The 16,237-nt window shown below is 40.0% G+C and overlaps 3 protein-coding genes across 6 annotated transcripts; all 3 read right to left on the bottom strand.

Moving 5' to 3' along the window:
* Positions 1-1,132: 1,132 nt before the first annotated feature.
* LOC143212654 (putative gustatory receptor 28b) lies at positions 1,133-3,152 on the bottom strand. The gene is made up of 6 exons (XM_076431631.1): positions 2,747-3,152; positions 2,503-2,679; positions 2,126-2,375; positions 2,000-2,068; positions 1,842-1,931; positions 1,133-1,781 (listed from the first exon to the last, which is right to left on the bottom strand). The coding sequence occupies exons 1-6, from the start codon at positions 3,031-3,033 to the stop codon at positions 1,677-1,679; spliced, it is 978 nt and encodes a 325-aa protein (XP_076287746.1). The 5' UTR covers positions 3,034-3,152; the 3' UTR covers positions 1,133-1,676.
* Positions 3,153-3,936: 784 nt separating this feature from the next.
* LOC143212826 (uncharacterized) lies at positions 3,937-8,610 on the bottom strand. 3 transcript variants are annotated; one of them, XM_076432037.1, is made up of 6 exons: positions 7,994-8,610; positions 7,095-7,337; positions 6,772-7,024; positions 5,632-5,700; positions 5,308-5,397; positions 3,937-5,250 (listed from the first exon to the last, which is right to left on the bottom strand). In XM_076432037.1, exons 1-6 carry the CDS (start codon positions 8,599-8,601, stop codon positions 5,089-5,091), a joined length of 1,425 nt encoding a protein of 474 aa, XP_076288152.1. In that variant the 5' UTR covers positions 8,602-8,610; the 3' UTR covers positions 3,937-5,088. The 3 variants fall into 3 exon arrangements, with proteins under 3 accessions (XP_076288152.1, XP_076288153.1, XP_076288151.1); XM_076432038.1 differs by having other exon boundaries at positions 3,937-5,397; positions 7,994-8,259; positions 8,317-8,610; XM_076432036.1 differs by having other exon boundaries at positions 3,937-5,397.
* Positions 8,611-8,694: 84 nt separating this feature from the next.
* Positions 8,695-14,560, bottom strand: LOC143212828 (uncharacterized). Of its 2 annotated transcripts, none has more exons than XM_076432040.1 (8): positions 14,373-14,560; positions 12,764-14,286; positions 11,886-12,133; positions 11,557-11,808; positions 10,584-10,788; positions 10,448-10,516; positions 9,422-9,511; positions 8,695-9,355 (listed from the first exon to the last, which is right to left on the bottom strand). In XM_076432040.1, the coding sequence occupies exons 2-8, from the start codon at positions 13,088-13,090 to the stop codon at positions 9,290-9,292; spliced, it is 1,257 nt and encodes a 418-aa protein (XP_076288155.1). In that variant the 5' UTR covers positions 13,091-14,286; positions 14,373-14,560; the 3' UTR covers positions 8,695-9,289. The 2 variants fall into 2 exon arrangements, with proteins under 2 accessions (XP_076288155.1, XP_076288154.1); XM_076432039.1 differs by having other exon boundaries at positions 8,699-9,355; positions 10,584-10,833; positions 14,373-14,490.
* Between the last annotated feature and the right edge of the window lie 1,677 nt (positions 14,561-16,237).

Below are 16,237 nucleotides of genomic sequence, written 5' to 3'. Positions count from 1 at the left end.
TTTAATCGACAATAAAGCCGAGGTATCTCTTACGAACGTTAGTTAACGAGTGGGGAGAGGATTAGGGGATGAAGGGGCACTCTCGCCCATCAAAACTGGCCTACACGTAGCCTGTGTGCCCCCTTAGGTGCAATATATCAATCCTCCTTACCCTCAACAGTAGCAGGTGGCTCCCGACGGCCTGCATCGTTCGCACCCTTAATTCCCAATTAATGTTACACCCGTTGTAAACGTATGTCGACCGTATCCTGGCCGCCGTAACACTTTTTTGCTATTCACTTCGTCGAAACTGATAAGAGTTTCAGGAATTCTTCTCGGAAGAACTAATCATATACAGGGTGACAAGAAATAACAGAGTTAAACATTTCTTATTATAATTCTGTCAAATTGACGAATTTTGAAAAACCAAATAATAACAACCATAACATGGACCTTTAGTATTCATATATTTAAGAAGTTTCGAAATGGCCACTCTTTGCGCCGATACAGAGGCTCAAACGTGTCTTGAAATTTTCGGTAATGGGCCGCAGCTCTTCTGACGTCATTCGGTCCCACACCCGGCGCAGAGATTTTTTCAGCGACTCGAAACTTTTATGGGGCCGAGCACAGGCCCTGGCCTCCAAAATCGACCAAACGCTGGAGTTCATAGAGTTGAGATCCGGTGAGTACGGCGGCCATTCCACAGATGTGAGGAAACTTGGAAAATGGGCTTTGCACCACTCCTGAGTCGTTTTCGCCCTGTGGGCCGGCGCGGAATCCTGCTGTAACGTCCATTCCGGATCGCCGAGGTGCTGTTGGGCCCACAGAAGTACGACGGCTTCGAGAAAGTCCCGTCGATACACTTCGTGGTTGATTTTGACCCCTTGATCCACGAAAACCGTAGCAAATCCCATTTTCCAGGTTTCAACACATCTGCGGAATGGCCGCCGTACTCACCGGATCTCAACTCTATGAACTCCAGCGTTTGGTCGATTTTGGAGGCCAGGGCCTGTGCTCAGCCCCATAAAAGTTTCGAGTCGCTGAAAAGATCTCTGCGCCGGGTGTGGGACCGAATGACGCCAGAACAGCTGCGGCCCATAGCCGAAAATTTCAAAACACGTTTGAGCCTCTGTATCGGCGCAAAGAGTGGCCATTTCGAAACTTCTTAAATATATGATTACTATAAACGTCTATGTTATGGTTGTTATCATTTGGTTTTTCAAAATCCGTCGATTTGACAGAATTATAATAAGAAATGTTGAACTCCGTTATTTCTTGTCACCCTGTAATAAAACAAAGGCGTGGATTCTAATTTTTCATGCTTCAGTTCCGTGTAGAAAATTCATTTTTGAAAGCACAGAAGTAACGATCGTGTAAATTAATTTCCTCTCTACTCTAACTATCCTCTCTAGTATCATTCTCGCAAATGAAGGATCGATTAGGGACCGATCAAAGGAAGAATCGAGTTTCAGGATTACCGAATTTCACGGACTAACGCCTCCGTCTGGAATCGCGTGAGGTGCTTAGGGGATAGTGTAATTGAGGCATCATCCCTGTCCGCGTCCTAATTGGCGGAAAATTGTTAGGGTGATCGTTCGGGAAGCTTTAGCCACCTGGCCGGAGAATTCGAGCCAAAATTTCCAGGTCTTTTATTGATATCCATTCTCCCTATTCGAGTTTATTTGTTAACAGGTAGTTTAAATTGCCGTCACGGTCGCAGTTACGTTCGCAGCTTGCTCGGGCAGATCGATTTGGCTCACTTGAATTAGAATCACTAGATAAGTGCTGATCGTCCCCACCACCTGAAAGCAGAATTGTTTAGTCGAATCTAATTAATTTTCGGTATCAATTAACAGACGTACTCCGTGAATGAACGAATGATCCAAATAGAAAAATCCGCAGGCGGTGAACACCAGCGGGTTCTGGATCATCTGCATGCTGAAATCTCGAATCTGAAACATTATTTACAACATGGAGTGAAAATCTTTCTATTAATTGAATAACGTTTGTGAAGCTTCACCTCGGCTCGGAATTCCTTGCTCGTCGAAGGCTCGTAAAGCTGACAGATTAGCTCGCCAGTGTCTGAAGCCTGGGAATGAAACGAACGATGAACAACAATAATAAATATAAAATGATTCTTTCTGACCTCGCTGCTGGTCCTGTTGCACACGTGGCTCAGCGTGAACAGCTTCGACAGATAGAACAGTATGTTAATCAACAATTGCGTGAAGTGACTATGGAATTCATTGTTGAAGTAGCCGGAGAAGATAGTTCTGTATGCGAAGAACAGCAGAATAGTGAGGAAAACAAAGACCGTGGACATTGTCAGTAGAAGCTGCACCCCGAAGAAGTCGTTTATGATCCTGGCAATCTTCACCAGCTGCAGGTGAATTTGCCTGTGTTGGTAAAACAAGTTCAGATCACACATCATCCGTATACACATACATCAGGAAAATATGTATATATTCAAGATATTGCTGCGTTTCAGTTCGATTTCGAAGAATAAAGAACAGAAATTCTCACTTTACCGCCCTCATAGTGTTCGCGTTCCCATTGACCACGTGAACGCCTTCCTTCCCGAGTGATTTCTCTTCGACATCCTGGATCATCTTCGAGATCCCTTTCTCCGATGCGGAGTCAGTCGCCGGCAGCATCGCTCTCAGAAGATTGTTCAGTTGATGGAACTTGGTCCTCACGTAACTGTTCGTTCGTAAGAATGTGAGAATCCTGCGGGGAACCTTGACAAGTGAAAATCACTGTTTCGTACTTGACCCAGAAGAGGAAGGAGACGTCGGCGCTCAGTATCAGAAACGTCGGCAGATTCATTGCGCACCCGAGGCTCAGCTTCAAGCGCAACGGCGCTGTTTGCACCAGCTGACAATTGAAGCTCATTATCACGAATACTACGCCGATCAGAATGCACGCTGCAACGAGCTTGAGCTGCTGCTTGTAGTGCAGCCGACGATGCATCGACATCCCCATGTTCTCCATCCTGTTGTCGCTGCCGTCCAACAGCGCGATCGCTTCGTGAATTTTCTGCCGAACAAAAACCATTATAATTTAATCATCAACTTCGGTGATCGAGGTAGAAGAACCTTCTTTTAAAGTTATTTTCTGAGATTAGAAAAATATCAGAATGATTAACAATTTTGGTTGGTACATTCTCATTGAATTGCACTTTATTCAGGGCGAAATACAGGGTGGTCCACGCAACGTGCACACCTATAATAACTTCCAAAGTATGCGTTGGACGAAAAAGTTTTGTATACAGAAGTTTCATGGTCTGAAGGGATACATTGTGTAGTGTATTTATTTTTTTTTACAGGTGAACGCGTAAAGGACATATGAAGGTCAACTTCAATTTTTTAAATGGAATGAGGTATTTTTTAATACATCAATCGATGCAGCTGGACATTCGTTATAAAAAAGTACTAACCCATGTATGTCGAAAAGTTCGTAGTTCAGGAGATATTTCAATTTAAATAACTCTAAAACACCATCTCTAGTCTTCTATTTCAACTTCAATTTCTACTCTTCCATATCAACTTCAATTTCAACTCTTCAATTTCAATTTTTCAGTTTCACCTTACTTGTTGTACGAGTTTACTTACTTGTGTAACGTCTTATGTTAGTACGACGGTAATGGTGTTTTAGAGTTATTTAAATTGAAATATCTCCTGAACTACGAACTTTTCGACATGCATATGTTAGTACTTTTTTATAACGAATGTCCAGCTGCATCGATTGATGTATTAAAAAATACCTCATTTCATTAAAAAAAATGAAATTAACCTTCATATGTCCTTTACGCGTCCACCTGTAAAAAAAATAAATACACTACACAATGTATCCCTTCAGACCATGCAACTTCCGTATACAAAACTTTTTCGTCTAACGCATACTTTGGAAGTTATTATAGGTGTGCACGTTGCGTGGACCACCCTGTATTTACTTGTACGTAATTTAATCTCATTGGATACCGTAGTAAAACATACACCCGCAGTTACAGCTACATTTACCCTAAATGTACGCTCACCTTAATGTTGATCCTAACAGCGACCATCAGCAAGATCGTCAGCGTAACGTTCCACCAAAAACCAACGAGGAACCCCCACGTGTGCAGGTTCAACTGAACGTGATAGGTCTTCAGGTCCACGAAAGTGTACCACGAAACAATAGCGATTAGGATAGTGTACAAGCTGGTGTACACAATCTCCGCGACTTCACACCAAGTATTGTTCTCCTCGGAGATATTGAAGTAGCCGATGCCAGTTATGATGTTCAGGTAACGCAGCGGTTTGGTGATTTGTTGGAACGTGTTTTGCTGGACCATCTCGGACCGAAATGAACGGGACCAGGTGCGATAGTTCACTGTCTTCCTACGTCGCTACCTGACTATTGCTTGTCATCCTGCGACCTTTCAAATTAATGACTGAATAATCTAATGGGACAGTGGAAAATCGATTTCACCCTCGTTGTTATTACGCGCGATCAGTGGCCGATCCGACTATAATGCGATTACGAGTCAATTGTTTAATGAATGTTTTATGACGCGACTGGCCTTGAGAACCAGGCTTGTAACATTTGAATTACTTTCTTTCGGTTCTCATTGTCAGTTGATTTTGTGGAAAGACTTATTGTTAGACTAAAACTTGTAGACTAAAAGACTTAAACCGAAAATATCTCCGTTGTTTTCAGTACTACAAGAAAATGTTTGGTACAGTGGGGCAATTATCGTGACAGACATGTTTTTTTCTCTAGATCATATTTTCCGATGTTTCAAGGTCATCGTTGTTCTTTATGGATACAGTAGAGGTACGCTGGTGAGTGTAGCGCGCGGGCGCGTCGGAAAACAACGTAGGGGCAATAGTAGGCTATGGTGGGGGTATGGTTTAGTACCACAGTACCACAGCCTTGGCATCACTGCTTCGGTGCGAAGTGGGCCAGTGGAGTGGGGATGAGTCGGAGTGGGGAACACGTAGTAGAGTAAGTAAGCGCTGGCGCGCGGAGTGGGGATCGCTGTCGGCGATGACAGTGTGCAATGGTATATCAGTTGTAATTATAAAAATAACATTAAAGTAGTCAAGTTTCATTTTATTATTTCACTTCTTAAGTTAATGTTTGATTTCCAATTAATTGACCGGTGAGTATCGTATCATTAAACGAACTCGGGCTGGTCAGAGTCGAATTCGAGCTGAATGACGAGACTACATTCAGTCCCAGATCACACTGTATCATAACGAGAAGGTAGGTGAACACAGCCCCCATGCTCTGCAACAAATGACGATTAATTCTATGATTCATAGAAAAACAAAGGGAACAACTTACCCGTACTACGAACATGTAGTTCAGCGGGAAGAGACGCGGCTTTTTGTTGTCCAATTCGCTGAGCGAGATTTGCACGGAGAATTGTATCAGCTGAAACATTATTATTAATGCTAAAACTATCGAGCACTGAAAGCGACTCGAATGTGTGTGTGTGTGTGTTTCAGCTGATAAAAATGACGAGGTTCTATTTATGTAGATTCCGTGCAATTCGGATTGTAATATGTGATCGCAAAAATACAATTTAAAAATCTAAGATCGGTAGCAACAATTTTCATTTTTTTGCAGTTTCCTAATTGGACGGTCGCCATGCTGATTTTTGCTCACCTCGTGTTGCAACTCGAAATCGGAATTGTGTATAGAGCACACTTGAAGAATCTGGGCCGCCTGCTTCGCCTGGAAGTGGAAAGGCAACTGTTTAACACTAAACCAACCTAACTAAAAATAATAAGATTAAATTTATGTATATTTTGTGGGATTCTTGCTATAATACAGGGTGACAAGAAATAACGGAGTTAATCATTTCTTATTATAATTCTGTCAAATTGACGAATTTTGAAAAACCAAATAATAACAACCATAACATGGACCTTTAGTATTCATACATTTAAGAAGTTTCGAAATGGCCACCCTTTGCGCCGATACAGAGGCTCAAACGTGTCTTGAAATTTTCGGCAATGGGCCGCAGCTCTTCTGGCGTCATTCGGTCCCACTCCCGGTACAGAGATTTTTCCAATGACTCCAAATTTTCAAGGGGCCGAGCACAGGTCCTGGCCTCCAAAATCGACCAAACGCTGGAGTTCATAGAGTTGAGATCCGGTGAGTACGGCGGCCATTCCACAGATGTGAGGAAACTTGGAAAATGGGCTTTGCACCACTCCTGAGTCGTTTTCGCCCTGTGGGCCGGCGCGGAATCCTGCTGTAACGTCCATTCCGGATCGCCGAGGTGCTGTTGGGCCCACAGAAGTACGACGGCTTCGAGAAAGTCCCGTCGATACACTTCGTGGTTGATTTTGACCCCTTGATCCACGAAAACCGTAGCAAATCCCATTTTCCAGGTTTCATCACATCTGCGGAATGGCCGCCATACTCACCGTATCTCAACTCTATGAACTCCAGCGTTTGGTCGATTTTGGAGGCCAGGGCCTGTGCTCAGCTCCATAAAAGTTTCGAGTTGCTGAAGAAATCTCTGCGCCGGGTATGGGACCGAATGACGTCAGAAGAGCTGCGGCCCATAGCCGAAAATTTCAAAACACGTTTGAGCCTCTGAATCGGCTCACAGGGTGGCCACTTCGAAACTTCTTAAATATATGAATACTAAAGGTCTATGTTATGGTTGTTATCATTTGGTTTTTCAAAATTCGTCGATTTGACAGAATTATAATAATAAATGTTTAACTCCGTTATTTCTTGTCACCTTGTATTTCATATCGGAAAATTTTGGAAATTGTTTTTCAAGTTCCCCACCTCGTTGTCGGTCTTCTCGCAGAGAAGGCACACAGCTACAACCTTCAGCCACACGTAGAATGCGTCGATCACATATAGAAAGGAAAACGCAAGCACATCGTGGCTCTGTTTAGGTGCACCTGTCCATTGTGTGTAACTATAGTACAAAACCCCGACGAAGTTCAACGTGGTCACTGTCGAATGGCACATCAGTTGCATGCTGAATATTTTCTTCAGCGATTTCGTGATCACGCACAGTTGCAGGTGAACGTATCTTCGAGAGGATAATTGTTTCAAATGTTTTAGAAAAACAGGAAAAGTATTGAAAAGAATCCGTCATATACCTGATTTGTTGAAGCATACTGATCTTGTTTACAGGGTACAACTGCCGCTTCATGATTTGAGTGCCATTGTACGGAATGATTTTGTTCCGATGGGAGATACGTTCGACGTGCCACTCGTTCAAACACCTTTCCAACCATGAGGACACCGTTTTGTTGTTCCATTCTTCCATTTTAATCTGGCACTCTTCGATGAAGAACTTCTTCAGCAGGTCGTTCGTTTGTTTGAAGCGATCTCTCAGCCAACTGACACGCGAGAACGTGAAATGTTATCGGAAAAATGTGAATGTTACTTGGAAATTGTTGCTGATTGTCAGCTATATGTAAAAGGTTGAAATTGATGTGCAAAAGAGTGAATTTGGACTTCAAAACCTGTAATAGGTCGATATTGATTTGCAAATGTGCGAATGTGGAGTGCAAAACCTGTAAATGGTTGAAGTTGAGTTGCAAAAGGGCAAATTTGGAGTGCAAAACCTGTGAAAGGTTAAAATTGATTTGCAAAAGGGCGAATTTGGAATGTAAAACCTATAAAAGGTTGATATTGATTTGCAAAAGTGCGAATGTGGAGTGCAAAACCTGTGAATGGTTGAAGTTGATTTGCAAAAGGGTGAAATTGTTTTGCAAAATCTGTAAAAAGTTGAAATTGAATTGCAAGAAGGCCAATGTGGAGTGCAAAACCTGCAAAAGGTTGAAATTGATTTGCAAAAGAGCGAATATGGAGTGCAAAACCTGTAAATGGTTGAAATTGATATGCAAAAGGATGAATTTTGAGTTCAAAACTGGTAAAAGGTTGAAATTGATTCGCAAAAGGGCGAATTTGGAATGTAAAACCTGTAAAAGGTTGAAATTGAATCGCAAAAGGGCGAATTGGAGTGCAAAACCTGTACAATTCGATCACGTACCAGACGTGTGCTGCAAAGTCCAGGAGAACCATCCCTCCAGTGTACAACGTGGAAGAATATATTAGGTCGCCCAACCAGTAGATCGCATGGAACCCATACGAATATGTCTCGTATAAATAGAAAAGGAAGTATACGATTCCGTCAATGACACAGGAAACACAAACTACAGTAATCAAAAAAGACACGGTGCGATAATCGACGACGACGTTCAGTTTCATCAGGTTCCGATCGGTTTCAGCGATGTTCTTCCGTAATTGTGACATCTCCTGCGAGAGAATATATTCGTATTCACATAATATATACATTATGTACATTATTCTTACCTTGTAGTATACCCATCCTAGCACTTGCATATTGAAAGCACAAGCAACGCATAAGATTGACATAAACATGTACATCACATATATTTGGTGGTTGAACGCGCCTTTATCGAGAATCTGATTGTTGTAGTATGTGGCATAAATGAAACCTGTCATTAGGACTAGTTTATAGAGAAAGTTTAACGACAACCAAAACCATGTATTCGAGTGGTGGAGTGTTCTGACTCCGGTTATGCGATTCATCGCGACGATGATCGCCGTTTCTTTCGCGAAACTGTCTGTTGCCATTGGGCGTTTTTCTCTCTTCCCCTTCACACAGTGGAATTTCTTAACTATAATTCCCAATATATTTTTTATCTTCGGAAGATCAAACAATGGCACTCAATTTTTTATTCTTCGGAGGTTTTCCCTTTATTTTCTTCAGCACCTCGAAATTCGCTGGCTTTCTCCGTTCAGGAGAGTACACGTAGCTAACAAGTTATATTGTTACTAACGAGAAAGGAGACGCGAGCAGCCCTCGCGATAAAAAGGCAATTCCATTAGAGCTTAGGAGAAACAATAACGATTATAAAAAGAACGAACTGTTCACTCAAATTGATTGTATTACGTGAATTATCTCTAATTACTATGGCAGACGATTTTCACAGTTTGCTAAGATAAAATCGAGTTTATTGTCGTTTGCTTCTAGAGCTGACAATTCGCGTTGGACAGAGTCTGTATTGTTTGATAAATTACCCGAGGTAAGTATGATAAATATAGAAGGGAGAGGTAACGTAATTGTTTTATTTTATTAACAACAAGAGACACAGAATAGACTCTGCGTTTTATAACAGTTCGTTCGGGGACGGAAAAAGCTGAATACAAGAAATAATTGCTGGAAAAATGGTCCGGAAAATTTAAAAGTCAAATGCCAATCTCTTTTTGTCAGATGGAGTTGTACCTGGGTCGGTTGAGTAGCATTTAAAACGAATGGGGATTATAGATTTATGGATTGAGCCCACTGTATCATGATAACGAGATACGTGGTTATGGAGCTGATGCACTGTAACAGACAGAAGAATTAGATTAGGATCGTTAGACATTAAGATTATCGGGTGGTGAAACGAACCTGTCTCATAAAGCTGAAATTCAGACGGAAGAAATCGGATTTGGTGCTGCACACGTCGTTCAGTGAAAGTTGCAGAGAGAACTGCAAGATCTAGACAGACAAACATCGGAAAATTGAAATACAGTAAATCCACTATAAACGCAAAAGCCTCGGGGAAGTTCGTTTGCAAAATTTGTAGACGGACACTATATTTTTGAGCTTCAAAGGCGACTCTTTGCGTCTCTTTCTTTCCCACACGCTGTCCTTTCCTGCGCCCGAAACGTTCATCGTCAATTAAACCGCTAAATACAGTTGAAATTATATCGTGTTTGGTCTTATTTTAATCAGAAGAATGCTACAAATATATTAGTCAAAGTTTCATAATAAGATAAGTAATAATAGAACATTTTTTATATTGGTATTACATTGTGAAGAGGCACGGGCCTTTGAACTGTGCCGGCGTCTGCGACTCTCCGCGTCGCATTAGTAGTGGTTCACACCGATATACAGTGACTCCCATTAATATTCGGACGCTCTAAAACAAGCGATAATCTTTTTAATATTGGACTATACGATTCAAACTTTTTCGGAAGCTAGAGCACTTAGTTCACTATAGGATGTGAAAAGAAATTTTTTCGAAAATTGCAATTTTGTATCTTTTGTTCGTTATTCGAAATTTGTATTTAAATACAATTTAAAGGCAATGTATTTAAATACAATTGTATTTAAATACAATTTTTGCCCAACACTGAGTGAGGGAATATTATTTTTGCGTTTATCGTGTACGGTCTTTTGCGTTTATAGAGGATTTACTGTAACTAGACTGCGGATCTTTATGCAAAATAAAAAATGTTTGCGTCGATTGCAGGACACAGGAACCAAATAAAGCTTGCGTTCTTCTTTTAATTACCCTATTCAGCTGAAACTAATACATCGATGTCCTGAAATGTTTTTAACATGTCCACTGCTTGAAATTATACGTATCCATTTTGGTCGTAAATGCGTGAAATCCGCAGTCTAGTAATAGCAAAAGAAAATAGCACTCACCTCATCCTTCAGTTCGACGTCGAAATCAGAAATGGAGCACTCGTGGATGATCTCTACCACTTTCTTCATCTGGAAATGAAATGCTTTTAGAAATTCTATAAAATTATACTGAATATAGTAACAATAAATATTTTACCTCCTTGACAGTGTCTTCGCAGACGTAACATACCACAACGATCTTTGTAGATGTGTACAGTATGTCCAACACTGGCACAGAAATCGCGTGAAGCTCCGATGCATCGTCCTTGAGCCGTCGCAATTCCGTGTACAGGTAGTACAGAACTGCGACGATGTTCAGGACAATCACGAACGAGTATACCATGATTTGCGCGTCGAAAGCTCTGTTCATCGTTTTCATGATCCTGCACAGGTGCAGGTGGATGCACCTTGGGGCACAGATTAATGTTATAAAATAGTAAAAATGAATGAACTTCATGGAATTATGCAATCTTGTACAGTAGACCTGTCCCCACCATCGCACAGTGCGGTATTTGCCCGAAAAACGGGAATAAAATATTGTAGCGTTATTTATGGGCTCAGGGTCATAAAAAAGTAGGTCGTTGGATTCGTCTTGACGCCAGCTATGAGATTATGAAATATATAAAAAATGTACTTTAACATTTAAAAAATCAAAATAATTTTTATTTTTTGTCGAAAAAAAAATTCTTTTGAAATTTTAAATATATAATTTTCTACATGTTTCAATACTGTTCAACTTTTATTGGAACCATTTTGTCGTCAGATTATCCGAATTCTTGAAAAGTAGTGATAATGATTACGACGATGCTTTGATTACGATGATGTACATAGTTGAGATAGGTGTACAAACTCTTCACAGATTTCATTCATACTGCTTCACATACTGGATTACATACCAAATACATCATAATTTCTAGGAGAAAGGCACAAATATTGTGAGTTCGGTAAAGTATAATAAAGTTTACCGAAATATTTTCTTATTTTGAGGAAATATATTATAGGAAAATATCTTATTCATTAAAGTTCTTTGATGGAATAAGAAAATTCGGCTCTATTTCACCTTGAAATATCAAAATTGCTTCTTGCCAATGCAATAATAATAAATTTTAAGTGATTATTTAAATGGTTACCTGATTTCCTGAAGCATATGAACCTTTTTCACAGCCTGCAGCTCATGTTTCACGCTAGGAATCTTGTTCAACGGGGCAACTCGTATTCGCCGGAGAGAATGATCGGGCATCCATTTGTTTAAATATTTCTGCACATTTCTTCGATCTGCCTCATTTGTATCATTGCTCAGATCTCCTGTCTTGATCTGACGACCCTCCACCAGGAACTTCTTCAGGAGTTCGTTCGTCTGCTTGAAGCTGCACTTCAACCAACTGAAGAAGAGAATATTCTTTGTTATTGCAACAGCATTTTCCAAAGATGTATTTAATGATCGTAAAAAATTACGCACCAGGCGTACGTCAAGAAGTCCAGGACAACCTGCGAGCCGATGTTCGTTATGTAGCCGAAGAAGAGATGGTAGAGTGTATACTGTAGAGGCCAAGTCCCATAAACGACGAGCATTATCGACGCGTTCAAAATCGTCGCACCATACGTTCCTATAATCCACAGGAGGATCTTGCGATTGTTGACGACAGCGCCTAATTTTGTCAAACTCTCTTCCAAGTCGGCGATCCTTCGTCTCAGCTCTGGAATGCCCTGCAAGAAGCAAGTTCAGTTACACTTTCAACTTTTTAAAAGTATTTCGATTCCCACTATGCGATTCTTATAGAGTTTTCCGCGCTGATTCCGAATCTGTTTTTCATTTTTTCCCTATACGTCCAGTTTTTGAGAAAATGGAGTTTAAACAAAAGACATATTTTTCATCTTTAAACAAACATTGTCATGTTATTATAAATTTAGATATTGAATTGTTCTTTACAGCAAAAGATTCTGTAGACTTTCCCTAATACAGTGATATCCAATATTAATACATTACGATTGTTTAAACATGTTTAAAGTCTACAGAATCTTTTGCTGTACACCGCGGTGGCCACGTATTATTGCAAAAGTGGCCAAAAATTTGGATAGATACATACTTGTTGTGTTTATAAAATAATGTGAAACAGTCATTTCTAGAGCTCCGTAAACCTAGTGTTAAACTAACTGAATAGCTGTTGCATTGAGGATATCGGAAAGACTAACGTGTCTACACGAGATATCATCAAAAGTAGATTTAAAAAATTATTAATTAGAGCTGTGAACGGTCCAAAGCATTGCCAATTATATAGCTATAAAAATCGTCCGTTGTCCGAGGGTTAAAGGAATTTGTTCAAGAGATTCTCTTACATCCGAATGGTAGCATCCCAGGATCAGTATGCATATGAAACACAGATAGTTCACGATCCTCAAAGACAAGTACACGACGCGATCCACTTTGAAATCGACCTTGAGCAGCCTGTACATGTAGATCCAATACATCCCATAACCCAAAGTGGAGACCACGATCATTCTGTAAGAGTAGTTTAGGAAGATCCAAAACTTCGCGTCGGAATGACGGAGTGGTCTTAATCCCGTTACTTTGTTCACTGCGATCACAATTTTGGTAGCACTCGCGAAACTGATCGCGTCCAGTCCCCGTCTTCTCATTACCGTTCCGGTCGAATTGTTTCGCATTTTTAATGATTTTTCTTATTCCTTGTACTCTTCCACTAAATTTTCTATTTTCTGTACTTCGACAGCTGCAGAATATTTTCTTGTTCCATTAAGATAGATAATCATCTAGTATTTACTGCACAACACTTCGTTCTTCGATAATTTCGGATGATTAATCTTCGAAATTACAGCCTTCACTTAATGTTTTTCAGTTTCCGCACTTCGCTTTCATAACAAATTAGGGTACCGACGTGCTTCCTTCTGTCTCCATACTAACAACGTAGAAAACACTGTCGCTCTACGTTCGTTCGTGTAAGTATGAAAAGCTCCGGTGGTGTGCACGCCCTTGTAACGATCAACAGGCAATTCATTCGACTGAAACGCAGTCGGCGATTATGGTTGTCCAGGAGATATGACGAACTGTTTGTCACGTTTCAGAATACTGGTTTCACTTCGGAAAATTGCTCGAGAATATAGTCGGGACGTTAGGGTAATTTATTATCGTGTGTAACATAACTAGACGATTAGACAAAACTTTTTTTTTAATTTGGCGACGACTGTGTCATAGAAAATTACACTGAAAATGGGATAAATATAGGAGTGGAAGCACATTATCATATAATTAATTTTATTTTACTAACAAGGAGAGAGAGACTTACACGAACTGAAGTAACGTGACCAATGTAACATGATTTTAAGATGAAACATTAAATTATTATATGAGCCGTTCACAGGCCAAATCGATTAATTCCACTTTTTCAAATATTTTAAATTTAAGTGTCGAAGCACTTGGTTCACTCATAACTCTTTTATTTACAATAAATTTCCCAAATAGTACAGATTAACACCATTAAACGACAAAATCTTTTTTGGTGTCGCCGAATAATAAATAATTTATTAACCAAGGTTATTCTATCTTACTCATTCTACATGTTTTTATATGAAAGCTACATCAGCATTTATGCATTATACAATGTTTATTTCAATTTTTATTCTAAAGTGAATTTTGAACAACAATGTATATTATTTCATCACATTTCTCCACTTTCTGTTTTATGAAGTAAATCGATTTTGCCTATGAGCGGCTCATATTATATTGTTCGATTGAATTGTGCCTGAAACGATTGAGTAACATTTAAACGTAATTGATAATCCGGCCGTATGGATTGAGCCCATTGTATCAGGATGATAAGATACGTTGTTATGGAACTGACCCACTGTAACAGATAGAATTCATCAAAGAGCAATGAAGTATCTCGCGATCATTTGTACACACATATAGATCAAGATCATCGGAACAAACCTGTCTCAGAAAGCTGCAACTCAGACTGAAGGAATCGATCTTGCTGTCACACACTTGGATTAATGAAAGCTGCAGAGAAAACTGCAAGATCTGCAAAAAATGTAGATTTTTTCAAATAACATTGAATGGAATAACAAAACGAAGATTCAAATGATTCTCACCTCATCCTTCAACTCGACATCAAAATCGGAAATGGAGGACTCGTGGATGATCTGTATCACTTTCTTCATCTGGAAATGAAATCTTGTCAATATCATAATAACAATACAATATTGTAGCAAGTAAAAATGTTACCTCCTTGACAGTGCTATCGCAGACGTGGCATGTTATCGAGATCTTCGCACACGTGTAGAACATGTCCCACACTGGCACAGATGTTCCACCAAGTCCTAATGGATCATCGTGGTATTTTCTCAATTCTACATACACGTTGTACAGAGTGATGACGAAGTTTATGACGAGCACGAACATGTAAATCGTGATTTGAGAGTCGAAGGTTCTGTTAATCGTTTCCACGATCCTGCACAGCTGCAGGTGAGTGCACCTTGGGGCACAGAATAATGTTACAAAAATGTATGAACTTCGTGGAATTAAGCAATCTTGTACAGTAGACCTGTCCCCACCATCGATCAGTCCGTTCTGAGTAGAATGCAGAAGTGGAAGGACAGCATATTATAATAGTTTAGAAGGGAAAATATCTTATTCATTAAAGATCATTGGTTGAATAAAATTATTTGGCTCTATTTTACCTTAAAATATCGAAATTACTTTCTTGGCAACCCGATAATAATAAATTGTACGTGATTATTTAAATGGTTACCTGATTTCCTGAAGCATATGAACCTTTTCTCCATCCTGCAGCTCATGTTTCACGCGAGGAATCTTGTTCAAAGGGGCAACTCGTATTCGACGGGGAAAACGTTCGGGCATGGATTTGTTTAAATATTTTTGCACATTTCTACGGTCTGACATATCTTCATCTGTTTCATTGCTTACATCTCCTGTGTTTATCCGACGACTCTCCATCAGGAAAGACTTCAGGAGATCGTTCGTCTGCTTGAAGCAGCACTTCAACCAACTGATAACATGAAAATATAAAGAAAGTATTCATTGTTCCTGTAACAGGATATTCCAAAGATGTTCATCAAATCAGAAGGAAAATTGCGTACCAAGCGTATGTCATGAAGTCCAGAAGGACCTGCGAGCCGATGTTCGCGATGTAGGTGAAGAAGACACGGTACATTCCAATGGACGTAGGCAAGACCCAATTTCCCAGCACGATGAAAACCATCAGCACGTGCAGAATCGTGGCACTATAAATTCCTATTATCCACAAAAGTATGTTGCGATTGTTGGCGACGGCGCCTAGCTTCGTCAAGCTCTCTTCCTGGACAGCGATCCTGCGTCTGAGACGTGGAATCTCCTAAGAGAGGCAGGAAGAATTGCAATAGGGTCGTTCCATGCCAAATTGATCACTTTTTGCAGGCACCATCGTCGATTTTGTTCTAGATGCAATATGTCGTAGTCCATGTGAAATTAGGGGGGTTTAAGTCAACATTTTGCCACTTTCGATTTTTTTTAGAAATGACAGGCTTTCATTTGCAATTTTTGCCCATTTTGGCGAAAACGGGCCTCACTCACGAATTTTTATCTCAGGAACTGTTTGTCCGATTGAGCTACATTTTTTTTTGTTTTATTCGGAAAGGATTGGGCTAGTACAAAATAATTTTTTTAACCTCGATAATCAACTTTATGATGTCGAAAAATTTAAACAAATTCTTTTTTTACGTTTTTTGCGATGAGGGGCCAGAGTGATTTCAATTTTACAAAAATATGGTTATATTCCTTGAAGTTTCCCCTTTAAA

The sequence above is a fragment of the Lasioglossum baleicum genome, chromosome 10 (assembly GCF_051020765.1).
Source record: "Lasioglossum baleicum chromosome 10, iyLasBale1, whole genome shotgun sequence".
Lineage (NCBI taxonomy): Eukaryota > Metazoa > Arthropoda > Insecta > Hymenoptera > Halictidae > Lasioglossum > Lasioglossum baleicum.
Note: the sequence above shows the minus strand (reverse complement) of the source record. Positions and strands in the feature narration are given on the sequence as shown.

Bases quoted from the DNA above. Each gene is read 5' to 3' on its own strand.
- LOC143212654 (XM_076431631.1), bottom strand. From the start codon at position 3,033: ATGGTTTTTGTTCGGCAGAAAATTCACGAAGCGATCGCGCTGTTGGAC. The intron at 2,376-2,502 runs GTGAGAATTTCT...TTACCAACACAG, and splicing joins AACACTATGAGGGCGGTAAA to GCAAATTCACCTGCAGCTGG. The intron at 2,069-2,125 runs GTCAGAAAGAAT...TTTCATTCCCAG, and splicing joins GCAACAGGACCAGCAGCGAG to GCTTCAGACACTGGCGAGCT.
- LOC143212826 (XM_076432036.1), bottom strand. From the start codon at position 8,601: ATGGCAACAGACAGTTTCGCGAAAGAAACGGCGATCATCGTCGCGATG. The intron at 7,338-7,993 runs GTACGTGATCGA...CTCGCGTGTCAG, and splicing joins GACTTTGCAGCACACGTCTG to TTGGCTGAGAGATCGCTTCA. The intron at 5,701-6,771 runs GTGGGGAACTTG...TTCCACTTCCAG, and splicing joins GCGAGAAGACCGACAACGAG to GCGAAGCAGGCGGCCCAGAT.
- LOC143212828 (XM_076432039.1), bottom strand. From the start codon at position 13,090: ATGCGAAACAATTCGACCGGAACGGTAATGAGAAGACGGGGACTGGAC. The intron at 11,809-11,885 runs GTGCGTAATTTT...TCTCTTCTTCAG, and splicing joins GACTTCTTGACGTACGCCTG to TTGGTTGAAGTGCAGCTTCA. The intron at 10,834-11,556 runs GTAACCATTTAA...CTGTGCCCCAAG, and splicing joins CATATGCTTCAGGAAATCAG to GTGCATCCACCTGCACCTGT.